At 40.9% G+C, this 26,152-nt stretch overlaps 2 protein-coding genes across 4 annotated transcripts in view; one reads left to right on the forward strand and one right to left on the reverse strand.

Moving 5' to 3' along the window:
* Positions 1-4,817: 4,817 nt before the first annotated feature.
* scaf11 (SR-related CTD-associated factor 11) lies at positions 4,818-21,892 on the forward strand. Of its 2 annotated transcripts, none has more exons than XM_036576649.1 (15): positions 4,818-5,006; positions 7,560-7,622; positions 9,165-9,310; positions 9,568-9,645; positions 9,739-9,818; positions 9,954-10,027; positions 10,177-10,214; positions 10,336-10,436; positions 13,871-13,993; positions 14,199-14,296; positions 14,450-16,633; positions 17,067-17,383; positions 17,554-17,724; positions 18,048-18,167; positions 20,807-21,892. In XM_036576649.1, the coding sequence occupies exons 2-15, from the start codon at positions 7,601-7,603 to the stop codon at positions 20,915-20,917; spliced, it is 3,663 nt and encodes a 1,220-aa protein (XP_036432542.1). In that variant the 5' UTR covers positions 4,818-5,006; positions 7,560-7,600; the 3' UTR covers positions 20,918-21,892. The 2 variants fall into 2 exon arrangements, with proteins under 2 accessions (XP_036432542.1, XP_036432543.1); XM_036576650.1 differs by having other exon boundaries at positions 10,180-10,214.
* A 1,310-nt stretch (positions 21,893-23,202) lies between these two features.
* Positions 23,203-26,152, reverse strand: part of arid2 (AT rich interactive domain 2 (ARID, RFX-like)) — a 30,922-nt gene continuing 27,972 nt past the window's right edge. The window contains exons 20-21 of one of the 2 annotated variants that reach the window (XM_036576647.1): positions 25,532-25,623; positions 23,203-24,742 (exon numbers count right to left, since the gene is read on the reverse strand). In XM_036576647.1, the coding sequence (XP_036432540.1) occupies positions 24,631-24,742; positions 25,532-25,623 (204 nt within the window). In that variant the 3' untranslated portion in view covers positions 23,203-24,630. The remainder of the gene's footprint in view (positions 24,743-25,531; positions 25,624-26,152) is intronic. The other variant, XM_036576648.1, reaches the window with a different exon arrangement.

Below are 26,152 nucleotides of genomic sequence, written 5' to 3' on the forward strand. Positions count from 1 at the left end.
TTCCAGCAGCTGCTGAAAGACAAAATGCATCACAGGAATGTAAACATATCAACCATGGCAACAAAAGGGCGTGACGACATTGACATTACCAGAAGCCAATAATCATTTCCGCCCTCTCCGTACGGTTAGGTTCTGGCATGTTATTAACACACTAAGATGCGAGACATGACACCTCACTTCTACACTTCATGCCAGTCGGTCATTAAGAATAAGAGAACTGGATCTCCTAATTTTCGTATTTGTGATGGTACAGAGAACTGAGGAGAAAGCTCATAGCTGAAGGAATGTTCAGCTAAGTTTGGAGGAAATGGTGTAAATGAAATCTATTGGTGAATTCTGTCTTCGTGAGAGTTACTCGCCTGTGTGATTTGTTTCCTGTTTCTCTGGAAACAATCATTTACATACATTTAGAATGAGCAGTAATGCCAGGATCTTTATACTGAATGATGACTCAACCACAAGGATTCTGGCATACATGCCTCTGACATACAGCACTGTGCAAAAGACACCCAAACACATTGTTTACAACAACTGATCTTGGCAATAAGAGAGTTTTTGCTTCTAAAAGCACCACATATCATTAGAATAGATGCAAAAAAGGTAAAAAGTAACATGGAATTCTACTTTTCATAAAGTACCTGATATCTCATGAGCTAGTCTAAAGAACAGAGTTTGGGTCCAGGTTACTCCCAGATGCTCCCAGCCATCATAATGATTTGTTAAATTCCATCAGCAACACTGCTGATTTAATTTAATGAATTATCGATTAACCAAACCAGGTACTGAATGATAAATACAAACACATTAAGCAACACAAAATCACCACTTATTGTAATAATGTTATTCATATTTATTCTAATAGTGATTTTTCCTGAGCAAATAAATCAACAGCCCAGTTAAACAGCATTTTAATTCAAATTTTCTCAGACGCCTAAAAGTTTTGCACTGTATGTTTTCTGCAGTATGGGTGGACGACGGCTGCAGCTGTTACAATATAAACAATTCTTGGAACTAAGACATTAAAAAAGGATTTGAAACGGTAAAATCTCAAAACTCATTTTTTCACATATGAGGTGATATGATTTGTATGACATGAAGCTGAGTGTGATTTCTATTAAAGTCATCAAAATGAAACTTTCAAAAATTAGTGCATTTATACTATAGACTCTATATAAGATCTGTTCAACAAAAATGATTGTGCAGATCTTTCTTACTTTAACTGACATCATAATGTAAGTTAGTGTGAGCCAGCACTGTGATATGGCTATTGCTATTGTTATGGTTAATACTTTTTATGTTAATAAAATGTGGGTTGAAAATCACTGTGACTGTGACATTAGCAACAACAGCAATAAAACGAATAAGGGACTGCATGAAAGGAATACAGGCTCGAATAAAATACAAACATTACACACTTACAATTTATACAGTACAAATACCACCAAACTTCTTTTCACACTGGGAACTAAAATACAGTGAATACATGATAACAGGCACAGTTCTCTTCCTGGAACTGATACATCTTTGGCAATCAGATTGAGGGCACACACATTTACACACTCTTAGTGCCAAAGCTCTGTGAGCCAGTGAGACACGTGCTCTTCTTTAGCATGAACATCAGAGCCCCCTGCTGGCACCTGTTTTTAAGACAATCTGACAGGTGTAATGAGAACAATAACGAAGTTTATTCATCAAACGCTTCACATTTATCCCGAACACTGATTTGACCATATTATAAAGACAAAAAAGTAGAAGGGGGCAGAATACCACTTGGGAGCAAGATGTGTCCTATTTATTATCATTTCTGTTAACACACTATGAAAACAGCTTATTCATGTGATCTTAGAGTTCAACAGAGGTAAAACCAAACATTATAGCATCTAGGCCAGGTCACTGTAGCTGATCAGAATGATCAAATAAATAAATAAATAATCAAACTAAATAATAATCATTACAAAATAGTTGCATGTTATAAGAGTCTACATTATTAGATTAGTATTGGGTCAAAGTGCATCCTTTTTGCTCGGTTTGCTACAGCTATGAGACGAACAAACAAGTCTCCAAAAACAAATGACACATGACAAAAAGGACAACATCTAAGCAGTTGGCTGAAATTTAGTGTAACCCTCTAACTTCACATTTCTAAATGTAGTCTCACTATACTTTTTGTGGTGGTGGTCCTTTGAAGAACTGCACACTTCCAGATTTGTAAAAAGATCTGGTCACATGTTTTGCATTGGTGCACTGTCTTTATATCAGTCCTGTAAAAGTGGGTTTGTTTAAACATCAACTCTGTGTACAGACTAACATAATATCCAGTTGGTTTTTAATAAACAGCATTTTGAGTTCAGCAAAGTGAGAAATCAGGTGAAGTTATGCTGTCCATTAGGGTAAAACAGACACTTACATACACATTCAGGAAGAGGTCATTGTTGCTTCACCCACAATCAGCTTCTGTGTTTGGTATTTTTAACCAACTAGAAAAGCAGCACTGATGTGCCTCAGGGTGGCGCTGTAGTAAACTGGTTCACCCAGCTGGTCTTTCATACCTTAGCAACTGTAACTATGCCCTGAAACACTTTACCCATACCAATTCCATAGCATATTTGCAAATCTGAAAACTTGCCCAATTTTCCAAGAGACTGGAGGAAAGAGTGAACTGTTACTCATTTCTCAAACTGGAGACAGAAGAGGAGAAGTGTAAGATCTCAGTTAATGTGTGAAAGAGCACATTACCAAACAAGAAAAGAGCATTTCCAGACAAAGAATTGTTAAACCAATCAGCACTGCTATGGCAAGTGAGTTAGCAGCGCGCCAACACTGGAGAAGCCAACATGGGACCCGCTGAATACAAGGGGGTATTCCGCACACTGGGCAAAAAGTCTAAAATGTCTATATACTTAATGTAGTTGGGAAAAAATATTATGCTGATTATTCTTTTTTCCTTAATCAGGTGTGGAAAAGTACAGGAAATCTGTTTTAAGTGAAAGTATTGGTACTGTGTCAAAATTTTACTGGGCAGTATCATTTTACAATTCTATGAATCAGGTTGAATGTTTTAGTAAAATCAATATATTGAAATACACATGCGCTCAACCGAGTTCTCTGAAGGTCTAAAGGAAAATGTGTTTTCCCATGGACATGTAATCAAGCAAAGCATCAGCGTTCAGTTTCAATGATACTCAAGTAATGTACAAACTTTCCAAATAATTTCCCAGAAATATTTGAGTAGTAACAACGTAGAATTATATTCCCATCACCGTCTAAGAACAGACCTGATGAACAACAAAAACTCTTCATAAACATATACATGGGACACAGCTACATTACACAGTCTCTGCAGCCTTTCCATTGGTCGAGAGAAAGAGACTTTTTCGCTGATGTAATAATGAGCGCGCGCTGCAAAACGGCCGTCTGTGAAACGTAAAAGACGTTGCGACGGTTTTCTGAAGCAGCCGCTCATGTCTGGATCTCGTGTTTGTCCGTCTGCTGACGTTCCTCCGTTCGACCGTTTTTGAAGGTAATGTAGATGTGTATTTCGCTGCCCCAAATCCTCTGTGTCTTACAAAAAACATCAGAAAACACCAGCACTGACACGGTAAACAACACCGCCTTCTAAGGCACTGACTAATGAGACAGCGCAGGCCGCAAGGCGTCGAGACAGCAGCCTTTAGTTTAGGACTCAGCCGACGTGTAGAGCGGAGTCTTCTGGGTTTGCCAAACACTAGAGGGCGTTCCTGAGCGAGTCCAACATAAATGGGTGAATATGGAGCATTTGAGCAAAAAGTCAGCTCGTAAATCCTCAAACATTTTATATAGAAGATTGCATTTATTTCCTGAGCACAGAACAGCATAAAACACTGCTGTAACATAACAGCAGGCTGTTGTTATATTTTGACTGCTTTTGAGCTCCAGTTATAGGACTTTATAACAGCCCCTCATGTAGGCCCTGTGTTCCTGACATCAGTGAGCCAGGACCGCTTCAGCTGCTCCGCTCGCCAACCAAGCAAAACTCAGCAGCACTAATGCCAACCAATCAGTACTCTGTATCATTAATGCCAACCAATCAGGGCTCTGTATCATTAATGCTAACCAATCAGCACTTGGTATCGTTAACGTCAACCAATCAGCACTTGGTATTGTTAACACCAACCAATCAGCACTTGGTATCATTAATGCCAACCAATCAGTACTCTGTACCATTAATGCCAACCAATCAGTACTCTGTATCATTAATGCCAACCAATCAGCACTTGGTATCGTTAATGCCAACCAATCAGTACTCTGTATCATTAATGCCAACCAATCAGGGCTCTGTATCATTAATGCCAATCAATCAACACTCAGTAGCAGTAATGCTAACCAATAGGAACTTGTTATCATTACTGCCAACCAATCAGCACTCGGTATCATTAAAGCTAACAAATCAGCACTTGGTATCATTAACGCTATAATGCTACTGAGTGCTGACTGGTTAGCTTTACTGCTACTGAGTAAAACCCATTTGCTGTGGAAAAGAGAGCATTTTTCCTTTCCTTTTTCAGTGAAGTACCTCCTCCTACTTTGTAAGACTAAAGGACGGTCCTGGATAAGTGGAGTTTAACTGTTGTTTTCAGCCCTTTAGCTCCATTCACTCCCATTAATTGAGGACTCGCTCGCGGGCGCCCTCTGGCGGTTTGCAGTGATGTTTCTGATATAGCGGAAAGTCAGGTGAACACGGCACTCCCCTCAAACCGGCTCTGATCAAAACCGTTCTGACGTGATGACGCACGATTCTCCCATCACCCCCCGCAGACTCCTGCAGCGCCCCCCTGCGGCAGAGACACACACCTACAGCTAGCTGACCCACATGTGGCTAGGAAGGTTTTAAACCCGTAGCTACTGAGCGCCGCACGGCTCCATGCGTTCAAGCGGACCCTGGTGCAGTGTGGCGGACCGCATGCTGCTTTAACGGAGCGGGAGTGAGTTGGCTGTAACAGGCGGAGCCCGAGGCTGAAGGTACCGAGGTAAGAGCGAGCTGCGGCGGCTGCTGACGACGAGAGAGAGCGCCGCTAACCCGCTGCTAGCGAGCGGATAAAAAGTGTCCTCGGCTAGCGACTTTAAAAGTTAGCTCACTTTAAAATAGGGCTGTAAATGCCAGCCAACACCGCCGGCTCCAGAAACCACCCACTCTCGGCAGACGTGTCCGAGCTCATCGCACTTAAGTGTGGAGGTTTAGTAGCAGAGTTTAGCAGAGCCAGCCGAGTCTGCAGCCTGACCGCCGATACTCGCCCAGCTCAGCACACTGACGGGCGACGAGGCTTTAGCCGACTTAGCGTTAGCTTCCAGTCCGCTCTCGACGCAGACAGTCTCCTGTTTCTCGGTCCTTCGGTGTCGCTAAACTCGGCCAGGTGTACCTCGGGGGTAAGCAGCGTTAGTTAATCGTTGTGTTGGAGATGACCGGTGTGCAGCTGGCGCTGGCCGAGCGCTGTCCTGGCGGACTGTCCCAGCTTTAGCCTCAGGAGAGTGCCGAGTCTGTGGTGGTGAGGCTCGGGCCTAGCGGCGGAGGTAAAAGGTCATGTTGATATGTGGCAACCAGTGCAAAGTTTAAATACTCCCACAAAAGCAACACGAGCAGCGGTGTTTTTCATTTATTCATTTTGTTAACAAATGCCGCAGTTAAACCAAGTATTGGTTGTTCTTTTAATACAAGTGTCGGGCTGTTCCTGTAAACAGTAAACTTAGCTAAGCGACTACCACCAGCTTAGCAGCTAGCTTAGCTAGCTAACCTAGCTAAACAAACTGATGTGTGTTTTCAGACTGGAGTTTGTTTTCCTGCGTCTTTAACTAGAACTCAGCCAAGCCCAGAGTTTAGTGGAGTTCAGGAATGAATGTTCCACATTTGTTGAACTTCTCCAGAAATTCACCACACTGGGACCAGTAAGAGTGACCGTTAACGCTCTCAGTGCTGGCAGCGTCGCCAGGACTGTGTGGAGTTGAGACTCACTCATCTGTTCGTGTTTATTATGGATATCTGGATGAAAAGTTTTAGACTTTGTCTGTTGTAAAGGGAGAATGGCGGATAGGTGGGTCATGTGTTGTGTTCTGCAGTGAAGATCATGCCTTGTCCTGTTTCACTGATGTTCTGAACTGAACCCATGAGGGCAAAAAGCCCCTCTTAAGAAGAGCTTCAGTTTTCTGAATGAAACCATATCTGTGTGAGTTTGTCGTGCGCAGAAGAATGAAGCATAAACCAACACACAGTTATGAGATACAGTGCAGCACCTATTTGTTGTTTTTATAGCACAAAATAAAAAATAGTCTTTGTATTCCTTAAATTTATTACGCTGAGGTTCAACAATAAAGGTTTCATTTTATGTTAAAGCTCACTGATCAGTTTGTGTTAATGATTCCACTTTATGATAATAAGTTATGATGAATCACAGTTAAATAGAAACATCTAGTCTGGAAGAAATACCGTGTTACTTTAGCTTATTATTTAAGTTATTCTTATTATTATGTGGATTATAATAATAATGATGGAAATTACAGCACAAGTGATATTCATAATAAACAAAAGTAATTTATTTTCTTTCTGTAAGTATTTAACTAATTAATAAATGCAACAGATTGAAAAGTGCAAATAATGGATGCAGAATAATACAACAAATTTAGTGTCTAAAATCCAAGTAAACAGTATTCCTGGGGTAGTATGCTTCTTTTGGCAGACTTTCTCCCCAAAGGTCCAGCTATATATTTTTAGTTCAGGAGGGGAAAGCATCTATCTGAAAACCAAATGTGTTACTCCACAGCTCCCCATGGTTATATATTTTAGAGAACTTTTTTTTTGCACAGCATAATCTAAATCCATAGATTACTTTCATCCAGTGGGAAAAAAAAAGATTAACTGACCTTAATAAATCCCAGGACTGTGGGTGTCAGGATGAAATGTCAGAATTTATCAGACCATAGCCATTATTTTAACATTTAGATTAGCTTTAACTATATATTTGATAGTTACGCATTTGGAGAGTATTTTGCTTTGTTCAGGTGCTCATAAGACGGTGGTTAACTAGTAAGTACAGTTTCACTCCATGCTGTGTTTGTTGGAAGATACGACCACCACACAGAAAATGAAGGCATAGATAATCAAGGTTGAGAAAATATGCGTTCAGCTTTGTCTTCGCTATATTAAAAAGCACATGGATCACATAGAAGTGCATCAAGTATATTTTTTTCACATTTAACACTGGGTTTACTGTTTTGTTCTGACAGAAAAGATGAAAGATCACGTTACATGTAACATCTATTGTCCAGAGTCTGCGAGTTTCTCATCAGAAAATATGACTTTATTCTGTTTAAGGACAATTTACAAATCAGTGAATTGGTGTTTCTCAGTTTCCATCATCGCTCAGATACACTGTTACAAGCAGTCTCATTTCAAATTTATGGTCTTCAAATTAATTCTGACACTCTTCTGGAGATAACAACAACGATAAGGAAACTGAGACTTCATATTGTTTAATTTCTCTAAACCTGTTGTTCAGCTTTACTGATTAATGATTTAGTTGTCATTTCAGAGCAAACTGAGCCTGGGAGCAGCAGATACACTGAGCCAAAGATGCCTGTAGGGCCCAGAAAGGGTGAGTGTGATTATCCTCTGTAGTCTGAGAGAAAGGCAGTAACCAGTTTTTATATCTGCCCACATATCAGATATATTTATTCTGATAGATCATATTTAGGTGTGTTTTTTCTTAATTCTCTTCTTAATTAACTTGAAAAAGGTATCACCTAATTTGTAGGGATGCACATTGATATCGGGATTCAATCACTATTAGCAGAAAATTGGCTTAAAAATATTATCTTTGATTACTATTTCAAATCGATATTTCATGATAAATTTTTTGTACTCTGGAAGAGCTGAATGTTTAGGGGCCCCTGGGCTACTGCACTGAAATGTGTTTCATAATTTTTCTGTATGTGTAAACGTTATATTTCTCTGTAATCCTTCACCTTGATCTAGTCCTAATTTCTGCATTTTATATGTGTTTATGTATCAGCGTCATCTTAGATTTCCATTAAAAAGATGTGAGATCTTAGCATCGGTCCAGAGTTCCCCTGTCGGTGCATCTCTACTATTTTTGTTGTTTTATGTTTTCTGGATTGCTTTTGAAAAGTTGCATAGTTTAAGTATTTCAGAAGATATGCACTATTGAGAATCTGATTAACCAAGCTAGAGTTAAAATAATGTCTTTTCTACATTATGATATGTGGCCATGATGTCCAGTCATTTATTTTTTAAATAATTACAAGATCAGGGAGATCTTTTACAAATCAAGATTTTTAAATGAAGCTAGAGAATTTAGGCACAAAGTAAGGATTGCCAAATTAGAAAGCCCATCAACTCTTCTCTTTTTGGACAGTCTCATGTTTGAGCTTAAGTTATCTGGCTAACTGAAAAAAAATCAATGCACAGACACCATATTTTAACATGTTTTTTCCCTTCCTGACTCAGTAATGCTACTTCTTTCAGTTTAAGAAAGAAAAAAAAAAATCTTACTTAGTGCAGCCTTAAGTGTTTAATATTTAAGAGAAGCTTTGAAGGGAATTCCAAGATTTTTTCAACATTCGTATAATTAAACGGTTAATATGTAAACATTCAGAGAGGTTTGGTGTAAATTGCTCTGTTCTAGAGAAACTTTTACACGGAGTCAGAATTGTACACGGTGGTGGTGATAAGAACCAGACGTCCACCTCTAAGTTCCCACACAAAAAGTTACTACATGAATTGTTTATGAATAGCCTACCTGATGCCTGAGACATTGTTTCACGATAGTTTTGTGACGAAATTTCGGCCTAAAACGTCTTGTTAATTCCACTCATGGTGGAGGAATACATGCAGGGCGTCAGCAACATTGCATATAAAAATTCAGAAGACACGTGTAGGTTTGCAGTTGGTTTTGGATAATAAATAAAATGGCTGTATGCGTGTTGTAAACACGGTGACCCCTGGTTCCTATCACCACCACTGTGAAGAAATCTGAGTCTGTAACTTTCTCTACAATGAACCATTTTGCATCACATCAGCCCTGAATGACTTTGTTTACATCACAGCAGGAGAATTATGCAAAAAATGTTTCAAAATTGAGAGTTCCCCTTTAACCTGTTGTGCTCTGCATCGTTAGGTGCGCAGGGTGTAGAGGATGGGTCCGAAGATGAGGAAAACCAGCGCTGTCCTATCTGTCTGAACGTCCCCAGGCCTGCAGAACGTGCTGTGCCTGACAGCTGCAGCCACATCTACTGTTTCAACTGCATTGTGCGCTGGTCTCAGGTCTGCCTCGCTTATACTGGCATACAGAACAAATACAACTAGTCTCACATTTAATTTGTCTCAGTATGTCATGTTTGTTAGTACACCTTTGTACAATACTTGAGACTTGTAGTTCATGTAAAGACTTTATAAGTCCAATATTACTTGATTATTTTATGTCTAATGTTGCTGTCTCTGCATCTCTGCATTCATTTTCACATCACAAACCCAATTATCATGATTACTGTTTTGCCGTTACCATGTCTGACATGGCACAGATGGTGCAAGTCTGCCCAGTGGACCGGAGGCCTTTTAGTGCAGTCTGCAGACAGGACCCTGTGCTGGGATTCATCAAGGTCAGACATTCTCTACAGGTCTGTCTTTATCAGAGGGGATTATTCCTCTCCTGCTACTTGTCATGGCCTAATGGACCTATCCTCTGTCTACAGATTCCTGTGAAAATATCAAGCATATCAAACACTGATATATGCAGCCGTGAAAATGGTGAAACAGTGAGAGGATTTTCAAAGTAAGTTTTTTCTTTTTGTGTGCGTTTTTCCCCTTTCATATTAACTGGTTTTCTTATGTGCTACAGTGATACAGTTCCCTGAATAAATGTCAAGTGTGCTTGTGCATTTTAGCTGATTAATATTGTTGACTATAGGGAGGAGACCACAAAAATGGGAGAAAAGGAGGGGAAAAGAGCCTATGCTAAGCCTACGCTGAAACGTCAAATACGTATGTACTTCATTTAATTGCAAGAATTTCAAACTGATCACAGGTCTTGAAGAATGGTGACAATGTTTATTCAAAAACTACAAACAAAATGTTTTTTCAGTAAAGTTATGTTTACTAAAATGCAGTTAATTGTACATGTTGGCTACCAGCAGGTGATACTGATTCTTCGGCCCAGAAGAAGAAAAAGGTTTGTTCGAGCTCTTTCTGACACTATTTCCATTGTTTTATTTTGATTTATTTTATCAGTTTAAAGATATTTCCATCCATGAATGTATGTTGCAAAATAGTCCATTTAATTCTCTGTACAGATGAAAGGTGAGAGATGCCACTCACAGCTGCTTACTCAAAATGTTCAGCCTGGGCTCTTAGCCCAGCAGGGGGCGACACTCAACATGCTGACCCAAATCATGTAAGTATTCTACAACAGCGGGACAACATAACTACTAATTTTGAAGTAACTAAAACACAATGACAAAGACAGCTAGACAGGTAAGGCATTAGGTTGACTAACATTAACAACAAGATTTCCAGCTGTTTCAGCTATAAAAGAGGTGCAACAACTAGGGATGCATTGATATCGGTATGGGGCTGACGCTGTGCTCATTTACTCGTAAAAAATCACTGATACCAATATTCCGATACCTGCTGATACCTGTGAAGTAAGATGAGTGTACATCGCCGCTCTAATGAATAAACGACGCAGGCTGTCAGTGAAGGAGAGTCTGATCACACAGAGAAGTGTTACTGATCTTTGTAATATAGGCTGTAGAGAGACTGTATTGTCCTACCAAGTACTTCACCACCTGACTTTTAGCTTCAGTGCACAGTGTTAGCAGCGCTGTTCTGTTTCTCTATGTTCAGTAGTCGGTGCGCAGCGTGTTTCAAATAAAGCTGTATAAAACAGCTTTATTTGAAATTGTTCATGGACTGAGTGTTCTTTTACCTAGCATAGACCAAGCGTTTTCATACAGTGTGAGTATGTAAATTGCAGGCTTTGTCCATACATGATAGTCTGTTCAAATATATGGTGTGAATCACCAAAGAATAAGAGTTTTAAAATCACACAGTGTGTATCAGGATTTAGAGGACGTTTTAGTTACAGCTCAACCAGCCAAACAAAATGCTTCAGTCGTAAAACTCCACAAGTGAGCTCCTCGGATGCGTTAGCCTCAAACGTGATTCCTTTAACTTTACTTAAAGCCGTACAGAAACAATTTTCTGACAAGAAAAAAAGAGTGGGAACTCACCCACTCTTCTCCACTGCAGCGCTACTCAATCCAAGGTAACTAATGTAGCATAGTTAGCTTATGCATGTCATTTAAAATCAGCTAGACTTTCATGATTTAATTGTCAAGGTACATTACACTCATTTATACTAACAACGACTTAAGTATAAGTATGTTACTCAGTATGGTATCGGCGAGTACTGAAAAATGTGTACTCCTAGTCTGTTTGGGGGGGAAAAAAGGTGTCGATGCATCACTAGCAGCAACACATCTTTTACAGCTAAATAATGCTGGAGTTTTAAAGTAACGTGAGTGTCAAAGAGACCAACTAGTAAGTCCACTAATTGCTGGAGTGTTTATCACAAAAAAAACACATTTTTGAAATGATTTGACACTTTTTTTGTTTGTTTTATTGAATACTATGGGTGCGGGAAAAACTCAATTCTTAGATGCATCGCGATGCGGACCTGAACGATTCTGAATCGATTCATTCAACGTCAAAAATCGATTTTCTAAATATTTAATTTATAACGTAATGTTGACGGAACGCAAAAGGCTGAACTGGAAGTGGGGAAGTGCAGCGCCCGGACAGTCTGTGGCGGCACATAACAAAAACACTACTGGAGGAGCGAGAAATCCGACCGGCTCCCTCTGCATTAAAAGCCAGGTTAGGTCAGGAGTCACAACACAAATGATAAGAAGAGCCATTTTGCCTTTCAACGAAGTCAACCCACCTTGGGAGCCACAACATTTAATGCCCAGTGTGTCTCAGTGTGTGATAATGTCCTAGTATGGGCTAAAAATCTAAACGAGAGCACAGATTTCCTTCGCTCTGCTTTAAGCTTTAGCTATAGCCGCTTTCCTCCCGTCTCCACCAGAAAACTTTTCTTCAAAACTAGAAGAGTTTCTTGTAAAATGTCTCAGCTTTCGGCTGTTTTACGAGGCTGAAGTCGCTTCTCATTCGCCAGTTTCTCATTCTAATTTTCCCGTTCCACCTTAAATTCTGCCTTAGGCGCCGAATGTAACTGCTGCACCATTTAAGGTGGAACGGGAAAATACGAAAGAGAAGCGAGTTAATTTTCGCAACTTTTTAGAGAAAGACAGTCTCTCAGCAGGTTTAACCAACCGCGCTGCTTATAAATGCGAATAAGTCCTCCAAATGTTCGTCTTAATTTCTGTTTTTTCATTCGCTACTGGCGAGGCCAGACCTCCGGGCTATGTGACCTGCTGTCTGTTCTCAGTCGTTGAGAACCAGGGCTTTTGCGTTATGCTGCACACTTTGGAGCCGAGATTCAGCGTCCAGTCTCGAAAATACCCCCCCACTCTCTACAACGAGACCAAAAGGGTGGCTGTAACGTACTGTGTGGACACCCATTGCCACTGGATCTTATTTCAGGGCAACAGCGCATTTTATCGCAGATGAGTGGCAGCAGCGTCTCTGAGTGAGAGCCTTCTAGTTCACTTGCCACATCACTTCCATTTGATTTATTAATAAAAGATATTTTAGATATTTAAAGCAAAGTATTTGTAATGATCCATAATGCATTTACATTATGGATTATTACAAATACTTTGCTTTAAAACTACCAAGTCCTTAGACAGTGGGAAGATAGAAAACATGTATAGAGAAAAAAGATGCATCGATAATCGTTTTAAAATCGCATCGCAGCCCTCTGAATCGTAATCGAATCGTGAGGTGCCTAAAGATTCCCACCCCTATTGAATACATTTTTGTCAAATAGTCACAAGATTTATTACAGCATAGGCAAACTGCAATGACAAAGCGGACTGGTGGTAGAAACTAACTGGCAGTGTTTGACAGTGATTAAACACCACAAAAATATGGCTTGAAAATATCAAATCATCCCCTCTTTTGCCCACTCTCAATAAAATGGATTTCTTGAGCTTTATAATGCTGTAATATAGGTAGGATTGCAGTTCAGAAAGTGCTTTTATCTGAAATGTAACTTGGTTTAATGAGCACCAAACCTGGACATTGTTTTTTAGATTTTACCCCTCTTCAGCTTATAGCACAGGGTCTCCACCCTGTGGAGCAGTTGAATTGCGGTCGTTGGAGTGATAAAACACCATCATATACTTTTGAAATGAGTTGTTTTTGATCCAGATCATCGATCACAAATCTAACATCAGTACTTGACCTCACTGAACTCTTGTTGCTGAGTACATTCAAATCTAATATCTAGTGTGAAGCCTTTCAAGAAGAATAGAGGCCGTTACTGCAGTAAATGGGTTACAAACTCCCTGTTAATACCCTTGATTTCAGAAGAAATATTCCAAGAATAGGTGTCTACACACTTTTCAACAGGGAATTAAGTCTAGTCCTAGTCCTGGATACTTCAGGATTTTAAATGGAAATTTTCATTGAATAGACAATTTTCTCCATGCCTGGCTATACTCTAGTCCCTGTCCAGTAAGCGAGCTTGTAGTGTTTGTAAACTAGTAATGACCAATTTCTTCAATTGAAATGTGTTAACTTGTTCACAGAAGTTCAAGGTACTAATTTTTGAATTACAAGACCAGTGATGTTTTCAGTGGCTTTTGTTTAAACAGTCCTTTTAAAATGAATGCTCTAATCGTTGTTGATATCGCTCTGCAGCACAGAGTCTATAGTGTCCGAGGAGGAGCCAGTAGACGAGGAATGGAGACTGTGTCGGAGAAATATGATGGAGCATCATTGGCTGCATGTTCCTGTACTCACTTCATCTACACACCCGGCAAGGTGAAAAACCACTCACACCCCTCAGTTATATGTAATACCTTTTTTTGTTTGAGCATCAGACTTACATGATTATCAGTTATAGCCAACCAGAGTGTCTAATAACATTTTTCCAAAGTACGATTAGTATTAATCAGAGTCTTATTTAAGTAGCTTTGTAATTCATTATATTTATTAAGTTACTCACTGTCTTACTTTCTGGAATCAGCATTCTTTCCAGACACTGCCCTCGTGCTCATGCACTTCCTCAGCAGCCCCACGTCATACCATCTACCTCTCCATGTCCACTGAGATCTGGTATCTCAGGTAAGTTCTATGAAACGTGCCCTTATGTAATGGCAGTCTTTCTCCCTGACCAACATATCACAGCATAGTAGAGTAGAAGGTGACATTTAATTTTGAACACTGAATTGGTTGGTAACCTTTAAGGTAATTCATTACTTGTTTTGCATCTCCCAGTTCTTTATGGAAAGGTTTGTGCAGTCACATGTTCCAAAGGTGAGGGAAGAAAGGGTACGAGAGGATCTGGATCCAAAAACTCTACCAATCAAGAAAAGAACGTTGCATCTCAGCGCGCATCCAGAAAGAGAAAAGGTGTGAATGAGGAGCCTTTATCCACTCACTCTCAGCAGTCACAGTCAGACCCTGACTCCTCCTCTCCTACTGGCAGTGCATCAAGTGACATGCATGCTTCCACAAGCAGAGAAAAGCAGGCTGGAAAACAGAAACCTGGCAAAAGGAAAGGAGGCTCAAAAAAGAAGCCTGCTCGACAAGCAGTAGTTGAAAGTGAGGAAGAGGACAAAGAGAAAGAAGAGGAAGCTGGACAGGGAAGTCAAGTGGAAATGGCTGTTGTTGTGGAAGAGTCACATGAAATGGGGACTGATGAGGAGGCAAAAGCGAGTCCCTGTCAAGGAGATGTAGGAGTAGATATGGATGTAGGCTCAGATTCTGTTGATCATAGTGGAGATGAGTTGGAAAAGGACACTGAAGATCTGCTGAATCCCATAGAGAGTGAACCTGACTCACCTCTCTTCAAACAGAGTGATGAGGAAACAAAGACAGAGAATGACGACAGTCAGGACAATCAGATATCCTCTCAAGAGAAGCTGGATTGTTCTGAAGAGGAGGCACCTGAGATGGAACCAGCAGAACCTGAGAGAGAACCATCTGTTGAAAAGGAAGACCATCTCTCTTCTTTCTGTGCAGAGCAGATAAAGGTAGCGGAATCTAGTGACACCTCTGACAGTTTAACTGCCCAACCTCAGGATGATTTGACTACTGCAGCAGTGAGCTCATCAGACAATATAACTGATCAGAAACCAGAATCTGAAGCTCCAGAAGAGCCAGATGGATGTGACAGTGTAACAGATGAGGTTTGCAAACTTCCTCCATCTGGCAGCTGCTCATCTGAACATACAGTTGAAAACTGTTCTGTAAAAGATCAGGAACTTCAAGTGACTTCAGAGACAAAGCAAGAGAGTTCTTTGGACATAAGTGGTCATCAAGATAACACTGATTCCATTCCTATGGATTGTGACTCACCTGGCTCAGACAACACTTCCCTTCTTCCTGAGGGTTCTGAGAGTAATAGTGTTGCTCTTGCACCTCAGATCTCTACTGCTGATCAAAACTCCAGTCAGGACAGAGAACAGAAGGACCAGGCACACGAGCCCAAGTCTGAGCCTTCAAAAGACCAGCGAGGCTCAGACAGGAGAGATGGCCGGCAGCGCAAATCTCGTTTCCACTCGCCCACAACTACTTGGTCCCCTAAGAGGGAGTCTAGAGGGGAAGGGTCACGGAGATCCCGGTCAAGGGATCGTGATCGCAGTCGTAATGCAAGCTCACCGCCCAGGGGTCGAGGCCGTGAGCATGAAAACGACCGAGGTAGCTCCAGGCGGAATCGCAGCAGAGACCGGCGAAGCCGGAGGCGTTCTCGCAGTCGTTCTAGAAGTCGCTCGAGATCACGCTCCAGGTCAAGAAACAGGCCAAACCGCAGAAGTCTGTCTCCAGAACGCATTGATCAAGGGGCACAGTCACCACGGAAAAGAGATTCTTGGGGAGGTGAAGGCTGGCGGGGAGCGCGTACTTACCGCAATTCCAACTGGAGGAACAATCCAGAAAGACAGAATCAGTTTTCAGCAAGAGAGCCCAACTCGGGCAACGGCAACTTCCATGAGACCTCGCCAGACAGAGGTCAGTCCGAAAATCCTCACTGGGTGAAGGAAAGGTCGTGGGGGAATGCTGACAGCAGGGAGCGTGAGCAGCGTTTGGAGGAGAATTCTGACACTCCTGCAGACTCTTGGACTCGAGGAGGCTGGAACTCTGAACATGGGCGTGGCGGTGGACGTGGTCGGGGTGGGCAGCGTAACTCTTTCTCAGGGATGACAAATAATGCAGGGAGTGACTCCTACAGTCGCTTTAATGAGAACAGACCTGGAGGAAAAAGGAAGGAGCCTGAGAGCTCTGATACACCATTGGATCGGTCAGGATGGTCTTCTGCTTCCAGCTGGGCAGTGCGCCGAACACTGCCTGCTGATGTACAGAACTACTACTCACGAAGAGAACGAGGGCCTGGGACAGGTGGCAGCATCTGGAATAGACAAGAGGAGGACCAGCCAGCAGCTGGTTTCTCCAAACAAACAGGTGTGTATTTGAAAGAAATGTATTTATTTATTTATTTGTTGCGTTTATGTATAATGCTATTCAAAAGATTGAGTGTATTAGCTTACTTGATCACATGTGTTCTTATGAGAATGAAGTTGTCTGTAATCACTGACATATCATTAAGGTCGCATGGTCACAAATCAGGCATATAGCTGATCTAGAAGTACATATAAAAGTGGCTGAGATCTGATTTAAAAAGATAAGATGTGACTCCCCACAGCTCTGATCTGTGTCGCATTAGGCAAAAAAAAGGTTTTGGCCACTTAAATATTAGCAGCAAGGTTCAGTCAATACTTTTAATATTCGCAAAGTCTGTGGTACCCAATACTGGTCAGGATAGCTGCATTAGTTTTGCTGTCCATTATTATGTGTACGTAAAGTCATGTTCACATAATTGAAACTTTTATTTCAGATCCTCCACAGAGTGAGCCAAGTACCCATCTACCTAATGAAGCAGTGCCAGCCCCACCTGCTGTAATGCCCCACCAGGTCAATGCGCTGGGAGTCTTGCGCTACCCAATGGGGCCGCTGGGACCACGAGTCCCTACTGTCGGTCTTCAGCCCCCTCCGTTTGCCATGCCCCCACAGATACCTGTACACCTGCATCCGCCAGGACCTCCTCTACCGATACCCTCCATAGCTGTGCAGAGTCTGCCACCGCCCCCTCCACCACCTCCCCCTGTACAGCAGGGCAGCCTCACTGTTCTGCCTGCTGAAAGCCTCCCTCAGGTTGGTTATGCATCTATTGTTGTTCTTTATTTCCAGACTTTTTTTTGTTTCTGCCTCATTTTTGTTGTGGTGGTAAAGGCATAGCATAATGTTACATGGTCCTGCTGGACTGCAATAAAATGGCTGTTGGGCACTGTGCAGGATTTGAATGTGTGTGTGCTTTTCACCAGGTCATTACAAGTTTCGCTGTGCCAGCAAAAGTCCCCTTGAAAGTGACAGCAAACAAGGCAGCACCATTGCAGGCTCAGCCTACTAGCACACCAAGTGTAGCCCAGCCATCTTCCACTACTCAACCCCCGTCTCACAGCAAAGCCCATGCAGACAGCTCCAAGAAAGAAAAGGTAAGTGGTTTCTGTTTAGGTCATCATTAGGCATGTGCCAGTATGTAAGACTTAACTTGAGAACCTTGTATCACATAATCAGAGCATGACAGTGTAGTGGGAGCTTGTGAAAACAGAGCTGATCTGCTCATCTAAAAATCTACGGTAAAACTGCAACTTGTTTTGGAAAGTTGCATCAACTGCATGTCCACAATAACGCTGCTGTGCATGTTTAATATCATGGTATACTAAATTACCGGACACTGGCACATGTTTAGTCATAAACCAGAAACCTAGTTTTACTTTGAGATGTTCTGTCAAACTGACATTGAATTTTGACACAGAAATTACAGATTCAGGAAAGAGCCATCACTGAGGTGAAAGCAGCCATCAAGCCATACTATCAGAAGAAGGATATCACCAAGGAAGAATACAAAGAGATTGTACGCAAAGCTGTAGAAAAAGTAAGTGAGCATTTGTTTTACTGTCTCTCCGCAGGTTAAGTTTGATGTGCAGGTTGCAAGTCCTTGAGTAACTGAGTTAACCACACTAAATGGCCAAAAGAATGTGCACAGGCTGTTTATTTATTAGGTTCAGCTATTTCAGCCACAACTACTGCTATCAAGTGCATAATATCAAATGTACAGCAATACAGTCTCTTTAGCCAACCCTGGCAGCAGAATGGGTTGTACTGAAGAGCTCAGTGAATTCCAGCATGACGCTGTCAAAAAATGCCACCTTTTCAACAAGTCGATTGAACAAGCTCACAGAACGGAACCACAGAGTGCTGAAGCACACATCGTGTAAAAATTACATGTGGTTAAACTGCTTCTGTCTGCCCAAGAACTCTTCTCTGTAAGCTTCATAGATGAAGTAGCGTAAAGAATTCTGCTATTAGTCTCTGGACATGTGGAAGTGCATTCTCTGGAGAGATGAATTACACTTCACTGTCTGGCAGTCTGATGTCTTAATGCCATATTAATGGCCATTGTTTTGGAGTGAGCAGTTCAGCGAACTCATACAAATGTGATGTTTGGAAGACCACACGCTTTTGGCCATGTAGTGTATGTAGGCTAAGTGCACTGATGTATACACCTGCCACTCTTTGAGTTGTGGGTTGAGGGACCATACAGGTCCTGAAATATTTGGTGCTCATGGAGAAACATGGTGTGCAGAGGCAGAACATTTTGGTGCAGGGTTTAATATGCACGCTAGGAGCAGCTCTCTAATGTTATTGGACATGTACATTTTGCCAAAGAGGCTTCAGTGCACTTCATTAGAATATGCTGTTTATTTGTCCAGGTTATGATGTTAAAAAACATGTCTTGGGTAGCATTAGTTCTCCCAGTAAAATTGCTAGATTTCATAGATATTGCTGTTTGTAGACACGAGTGTCTCAAGGCTGCAGATAGATTTGAGTTGTCAGTTAATTAGGCACCCTCCTTAACCTTCACACAAGTTGTACCTTATAATCTGTCATATATCACATGACTCCACTGTGTGGTACAAATAAGGCAGACCAATGTTTCTAGCATCATTTACTGGTCCACTGAGCTTTGGAATGGGCAAAACGGGTAACTTTGAATGTGACATCATACTTGGCACTAAGCGTCTCTTTTTCAAACAGCTACCATCCTGAACCTTTCACGCACAACCATTTCAAGGTCTTACTAAGAATAGTGTGGAAAACAAAAAGCAGTTTGTGGATCAAAGGGCGTCGAAGGATTGCCCAGCAAACAGACCGGCCACAGAAATCGCATCCAAATTCAACACCGGTGTGCAAAATGTCATGTCAGAACGTATCACTTCTCAGACTTTGTCCTGAATGGGCTACAACAACTTATGTTGTCATACCAACAATCAAGACTATGTCAGGTGGTGATGCCAGTGAAATGTGCATGGGTTCTTGAGTACTCAGTTAATCGTTAGAGTTGCTAGTAATCAAATACTGAAATCACGTATTCAGGTATTTAGTATGTTCCAACATGGGAAGACAGAAAACATAAACACTAACAGGTCAGTCAAATGGCAATTGTATGTTGAACAGTACAGTAAAATGTGGTGAGTTTGCTCCTCAAACACGAGTGTGTTAAAGGGCGTGCGTTGCCAAGGACATGCATTGTTAAGGAAGTGGCTGAGAAGGCAGAGACTGCGCGGCCTGGTGCGACTAGTGCAAACTACTTTAGCTGACATTAGGCAGGTCCAGAAACAGTGAAAATATATTTAGCTGTCAATCTAATTTCAGCATACTGGCCACCTGTAAGCAAACAGTGAGTCCTCATCAGCAGTGTTGTACTGATTAGCTCTAGTTTTACAGCTTATTAGTTCAGGAGGAATCCTGTTACTCATCAACATGAAACCAGATTTTCCTTGGTTATTTTGGGCAACACCAGTGCTTTCACCTAAAAAGGTGAGCTTATATTTTCAGCCAAAGTCTGTTGGTTTTGTTTCTTTTTCCTTTCACCATGCAGTTAACGTTTTTTCTGTTCATTGTCCCTTACGGATACTTGAATGTCAAAATTAGTGAGAATGCATATCCCTACTACAAAGGAGCATCAAACCTGGACAGTTGAGGAGAGGACAGAAGTGTTGCCTGATTGGACACACTCGCATTGCTTATCCACTGATTGAGGCATGGGAATTTGGCACAAGTCCTTGGAGGCATCCTGTTTTAGACTGGTGTAGCCCAGAGGTGCCGGTTTTCATTGTTTGTTCAGCCTGCATAGTCCCTGGACCTCAACCCTCTTCTCACCAAGACTGCAGTCGTCCAATTAGCAGCAACATTCGGTACAACATACAACAGTGCAGCTAGCACATTGTAGAATTCAGGCCAAAGGAAAGCGGCTCCCTACTAATAAACTGGCAAATCTGTGTATATTGCCTTTAAGTGAAAAGAAAACAACCATTGCAGTTTTTCTTCTGGTGAACAGTGAAGAACTCTGCAGTTTTCTGTTGATGTGAGAAATGTGACCATAAAACCTTGACCTGCACGCCATGAGTATTTTACATAGTGGAAATGCAGTAGTGTGATTTATAACACAGTTAGAAAACCCTGAGAATTGTCTCTGTTGTAAGGTCTAATTTCAAGCTTTGCTTTTTTCAGGTCTGCCACAGCAAGAGTGGAGAGGTTAATGCCGATAAAGTGGCCAACCTTGTCAAAGCATACGTCGACAAATACAAGCACGTTCGCAAGAACAAAACGGACAAAAACTGAGGGAGACTGCTCTGACGCCCGCACAAGTGCAATTTCTCCAAAAATGGCCTCACAGGCTGATATGACTGGAGCTTCTTTTCATATTTGCAGACAATAATGAAGATTTTTCTATAGATTGCATATTTTGTTTAATTTGGATTTCATATAGTGCAACTGCCCTTTAATTGCTTTTTCTTTTGAGGTGGGGGGGTTGGGGGGGTGGCTGCTGTAAACATGAGCAAATGTGTACTTGAGGGGTAGGATGGGGGTTACTCTTTACTTTAAGATCTTTAGCTGTGTTTGATTACATTGCAGGCATTTTTTCAATCTGTGGAGTAGCTGTAAGTGGTTAATCACATGAACAGAGTGGTACTTCTGTATCTGTCTCTCGCACTCGCGCTCTCTCTCTCTTTGTCCCATGGACCTTAATGAAGTAACGGCATTAAAGTTCGTCTTCATTTTGCTTTTTTTTATGCTTCAGAATCTTGAAGTCCTGAATAAATGTGCATTGGCTCTGTTATTCCTGGTGGAGATTCAGTGAGCTGGCTGTGTGTGTATGTGGATCATGAACATTAGTTTAAGGGAGGATGTGGACAGCTTGTCAGTGAAATAGGAACCGAGCTGTTGGTGTAAATGCAGCTTAATTCCCCAAACTGCTGTACTGCACAACCATTGTATTTATTTACCTCCCACATCACTAAAATAAACAGGCTGTCAGTTACCCCTTCGTATTTGTTTTGATCAGATTTTTTCCCCGTAGTTATTTTAGGATCATAAGACAAAGTAATATTTTAAAGCTGTCAGTATGTTTAGATTCTGTGCAGGGTATGATGATAATGGTCATCTGTGTCTGCCAGAAATGTAAAAACTGTACATTTATGAATACTTGTTAGTGTTTATCATGTACTGTTTAATACTGTCCTAAAGGAAGTGTAGAGATTGAACTTTCCCTTCTTACTGTTATGTGCAAGAATAAAATATATTTTGAACATTGAATAGCTTGACAGAAAATTATAGTGAGCGTGTCATTAATATTCAAAAGGGTGAAAAGCAGTTGCATAATTCACTGTATACTTTTTAAAGACCTTCAACATTCAAAGATTTGTGATTGGGAGATTGACTAAAATTAGTTAAGAATGAATGATATAACTACTGTTCTGAGTTAAGTAATGACATTTATAGATATGTGTATTAATTGAGTTCACTGGTGATTAATTTTCTTCCCTTTGTCTTTGCGTTTACACCTGAAATGAAAAGTCAGTGTATTATGACTACAGCATAAAACTATTGAGGCTTTTCATAAAGCATGGCTTACTTTTTCCTCTTATTAAACAGTAATGACTTTTGGATTGTCTGGCTGGAAAATATCACTTTATGGAATACTAACAATTTCAGAAATGACTTATCCCAGTCTGTACATTAAGCATTGCATTCAGCAGGTTTGCTGTGAACAAGGATCACCTCAGGAAGCTGAAAGAGGCATTCTGTGCAGTTGTGTCACGTCACTGACGTGTTCCTTAGGCCCACCTCTAAGGACTGAACCGTCATGGCCTTCTTGATCCAGATTGAGACCCAATTTATTACTTTCTTATGTAGATCTGATCTTATAATGATCATATGTGAAAACTGACATGTAAGTAGAGATTTATAAAAAGTGAATTTGACCTGAAAATGTGTGATGAAACCAGAACTTGATGTATGATTGGCAGTCTGAGTGTGGTAGAGTGTGGTAGTCAATAGGGTCTGTGACTCATGAACATTGAGTTTTTATTAATCAGTTGCACAATTTCTCACCAATGCTGAGAACTCAGGAACAAATTTAGTATGAAATTCATGTCTGTTTTGTTAACAAGGCCCCAAGGTGTGTTGAAGCAGGAAGAGCTGAGACTGCAGTGCTGAGGGTCCTCAGAAACACTGATCTAGAATGATAGAATATTTGTCCAGTCCTACCAGTCAAGTGACTGATTTTCTGTCGTTGTCCAGCACTCATGTAGTACAGGTATTCCCTAGTACTAAATAGTTCCTTTTATTTTAACTGTCTACATCAAAAGAGGGACAAGATTACTTCAGTATCCTGAAACATGAATCCACATGTACTGAACTCCCCAACAATTAAGTCTAAACCGCCCAAATTACACGTTTAGTTTTTATTAGATTTCTCAACATGAAGAGGCCAAAAATGAGACCCAAACAAAAAATAAATAAGAAAAAAGGTGAGGGGCAATGGGGAAAGCACCTTTCGCCTTCGGAGATAAATGGCACACAAAAATGCGGAACAAACATCGCCAAAGAAAACCCTCATCTCAAACAATGGCAAAAATGTTCAGTCTTTTATTTAAAAACTATAAACAGTCACCCAAGTAAATTAAGCCAACCTAGAACAGACTGTTAGGTATAGGTATATATCGCACACCCTACTGACACTGCAGAAATGGTGAAGGGGGGAGCCCCCCGCTTGGATGCTAACACAACAGGCAGTTATAAATGTTACACGACACACTGTAGGGAGGACAGCCTGGGAAGCAGGGAGCCGGAATGTGGCATGGTATTAAGAATGAAAAAATAGTACGATAAAATTCCACACTATATTAAGATAGAAAAAAGGTAGGGAGGAAAATATCATATGCACAGAAAGCAAATAACACAGGAGAAAACCTGTATAAAACTCCATGTATTTAAACCAATTTACAAATACAAAAAGAATTCGGTACGGGCAGAGGGCTCGTACAGTGACGCTTATAGTGGATACATGTTGGAGGGGGGAAATACCTTCAATATTTGTGGTTTTTTTTTTTTGCTCTTCTACAAAATAACATGAGATATATTATTCCATACTCTTTCAGCCAGCAAAATGAGTTCTACAAGTAATAATAGTACAAAAATGGAAAAGAAAAAAAAAGGGAAAAAAAAAATCAAATCACAGTTCCACAAAAAACCTGTTCCCCATCCCCCTCCCTAAACTTTACAGCATCAGTACCTTTGTAGAATATTTACAAGTTTAAGTACATTCATCCACTGCTGAGTATAGAATCACATCTCATACAAGTAACCAGGGATCCAAAAAAAAGAATTCTGAAACTACCAAGATAATGCTTCTGATACTCCACAGAGTGAACTCTCCAGTGGCTGCAGCGGCATGAAAGATGATTTTTTTTTCTCTTTTTTACTTTATATTTATTCACAAATATTTACAAGATTTTTTTTTTCTCATTTAATCATATTGGTATTTATTTCAATAATAAATAAGTGAAAATATAATCGGCTCAAGTAAGAAAACCAAAGCTATCAAGTTCTAAAGAAAAAAACAAACAATCTAGCCACACCTCTGTTGCCCCTGCTCCACCCCCTCATCCACTGACCCCTCCCACACCTCCTCCCACCCAATCCGAAGCCCCTGCCCCTACCACCATCCTCCAGGACCAGAAAAATGTGCTCATTCGGTGGGGAGTGGAGAGGCGGCTTGTTTCGGGCTGGGGGCGGAGAGGTGGCTCGTTTCGAAAGAGTTGAGCGTGCGCTGGTTTCTGAGTGGCTGGTGGAAGACCCGTGGCAGTTTGTAAGTGAGTGTGGGGTGGTGGGGCGGTGCAGAAATCCCAACGCACAGAGAATGGAATGGAGGGAGTGGTGAGAAGAGGGGAGGAGAGGCATCGCCCACGGCCGCGATCGCCGGCACCGTGTGTGCCGACACAGGACGAAATTTCTTTTTTCCATTTCAATGTTTTTGGGTTCAGCTGGGCTCAAGCCTGCAGAGAGCGCGCGAGTTCGTAAAGGCATTTAGCGAGTGTGGTGGAAACCTCCATACTGCTGAGTGCCAGCACAGAGAGGTGGCTCTCATGCCGCTTCACCAACCTGCAGACACACAAGGGACATGTTTACCCAACCGCACATATTGGCAGCGAGACAGTCTAAGATATTTTATAACCAAAGCGTCCATTTAGAAGAAGCTCTCAAAGTAAATGAAAAGCAATCAGCTATGAGAGGCAGTCACTTTAGTTATTTTACCACAGTTAAATGGTGTTGACACAAAGGACAATAGCTAAAACCTACTCAGCTGTGATAAAACCACGGACACACGGCCTTAAGTGGCTTATTGCTTTTACAAAAGCAGCCAAAATACAATATCCAATGGAGCCATGTAATTCACCAAGTAATGCAGTTTAACAGGAGGCTATGGTCGCTACACAATGGTCAAAGATTACTGCAAGAACATTAGACTGATTTTAATAATTTGGTGTATTAATTCAGAATTCAGTTTGTGTGTCGTCACTGAGTGCATATCAGGTGTGCATTTTACAACAGCATCAAAAGTCTCTTTATCGTTTTATTAACCTGTGTTTACGATGCATAAGGTTTATATTTAATCTGACAGGGCAGTGCGGCCTTAAAACAGTTCAACGATAAAGTGCATTGTCAGTTTCAGAGTACATACTGAAGGTACATCTGTCAGTAGAACAGCCTCTTATCTACATCATTACCTTCATGTATACAAGCCAGATGAAACTTTGCTCAGCCGCAAAACTAACAGCTCTTCATAAAGTAGCAGGTCATGATTTCATATCTATGAGATTGTTTAACCTCAAAAGGTTTATTTATATTTACTAGTCAGAAAGATGGTAAACATTTCTGAGTCTCACTTACTTTCGTCCACAGTCTGAATACTTGGCGATGTTCTTTAACGTTAAGGCAGCAGTTAATCTAATATGTTTGGTCATTGGTCCCTCTTTATCATCCTACAAAAAGGAAGAGACAAAATGTGAGAATCTTTTTTTCTTTTATATGTATAATTACTCAACTACTGATTTTTCACACTGCAGTCCTGATACATCAGATAACTCAACAAAAACTGATGCATCACCACTGCAGTTACAGCAACACAAGGAAGTAAATCTAACAGAAACAAAACTGGTATCTACATTATTTTCAGGCATATATACAGTACTGTGCAGACGTCTTCGGCATTCAAGGATCAGCAAGAAGTGCCATTAAAGTACTAGATAATTTTGAAATAAATAAAAATAAACAAATAAAGTAACATTTCTTTGACTTTTAAAAACGTATTAATGTTTTAGTTAAAAGTGTCTTTTCTGACTTTTCACTGAACTCAAATTCCATCAGGACAGATTAGCTGAGGCAGAAGTTGGATGTTAACTGTAAAACACTGGACTCCCTGAAGGAGAGTATAGACTGATTTTTACAGTCCAAATAAATGACTTTACATACATTAATCAGATGCTTAACATGTTTACACAGTACTGTATA

The sequence above is a fragment of the Colossoma macropomum genome, unplaced genomic scaffold, assembly GCF_904425465.1.
Source record: "Colossoma macropomum unplaced genomic scaffold, Colossoma_macropomum, whole genome shotgun sequence".
Classification (NCBI taxonomy): domain Eukaryota; kingdom Metazoa; phylum Chordata; class Actinopteri; order Characiformes; family Serrasalmidae; genus Colossoma; species Colossoma macropomum.

What these genes read in the sequence shown, in the direction of transcription:
- scaf11 (XM_036576649.1), top strand. Translation starts at nt 7,601, where the DNA reads ATGCCTGTAGGGCCCAGAAAGG. An exon ending in GCCTGTAGGGCCCAGAAAGG is followed by an intron (nt 7,623 to 9,164) that starts GTGAGTGTGATT and finishes CTGCATCGTTAG; the next exon opens with GTGCGCAGGGTGTAGAGGAT. An exon ending in TGGTTTCTCCAAACAAACAG is followed by an intron (nt 16,634 to 17,066) that starts GTGTGTATTTGA and finishes CTTTTATTTCAG; the next exon opens with ATCCTCCACAGAGTGAGCCA.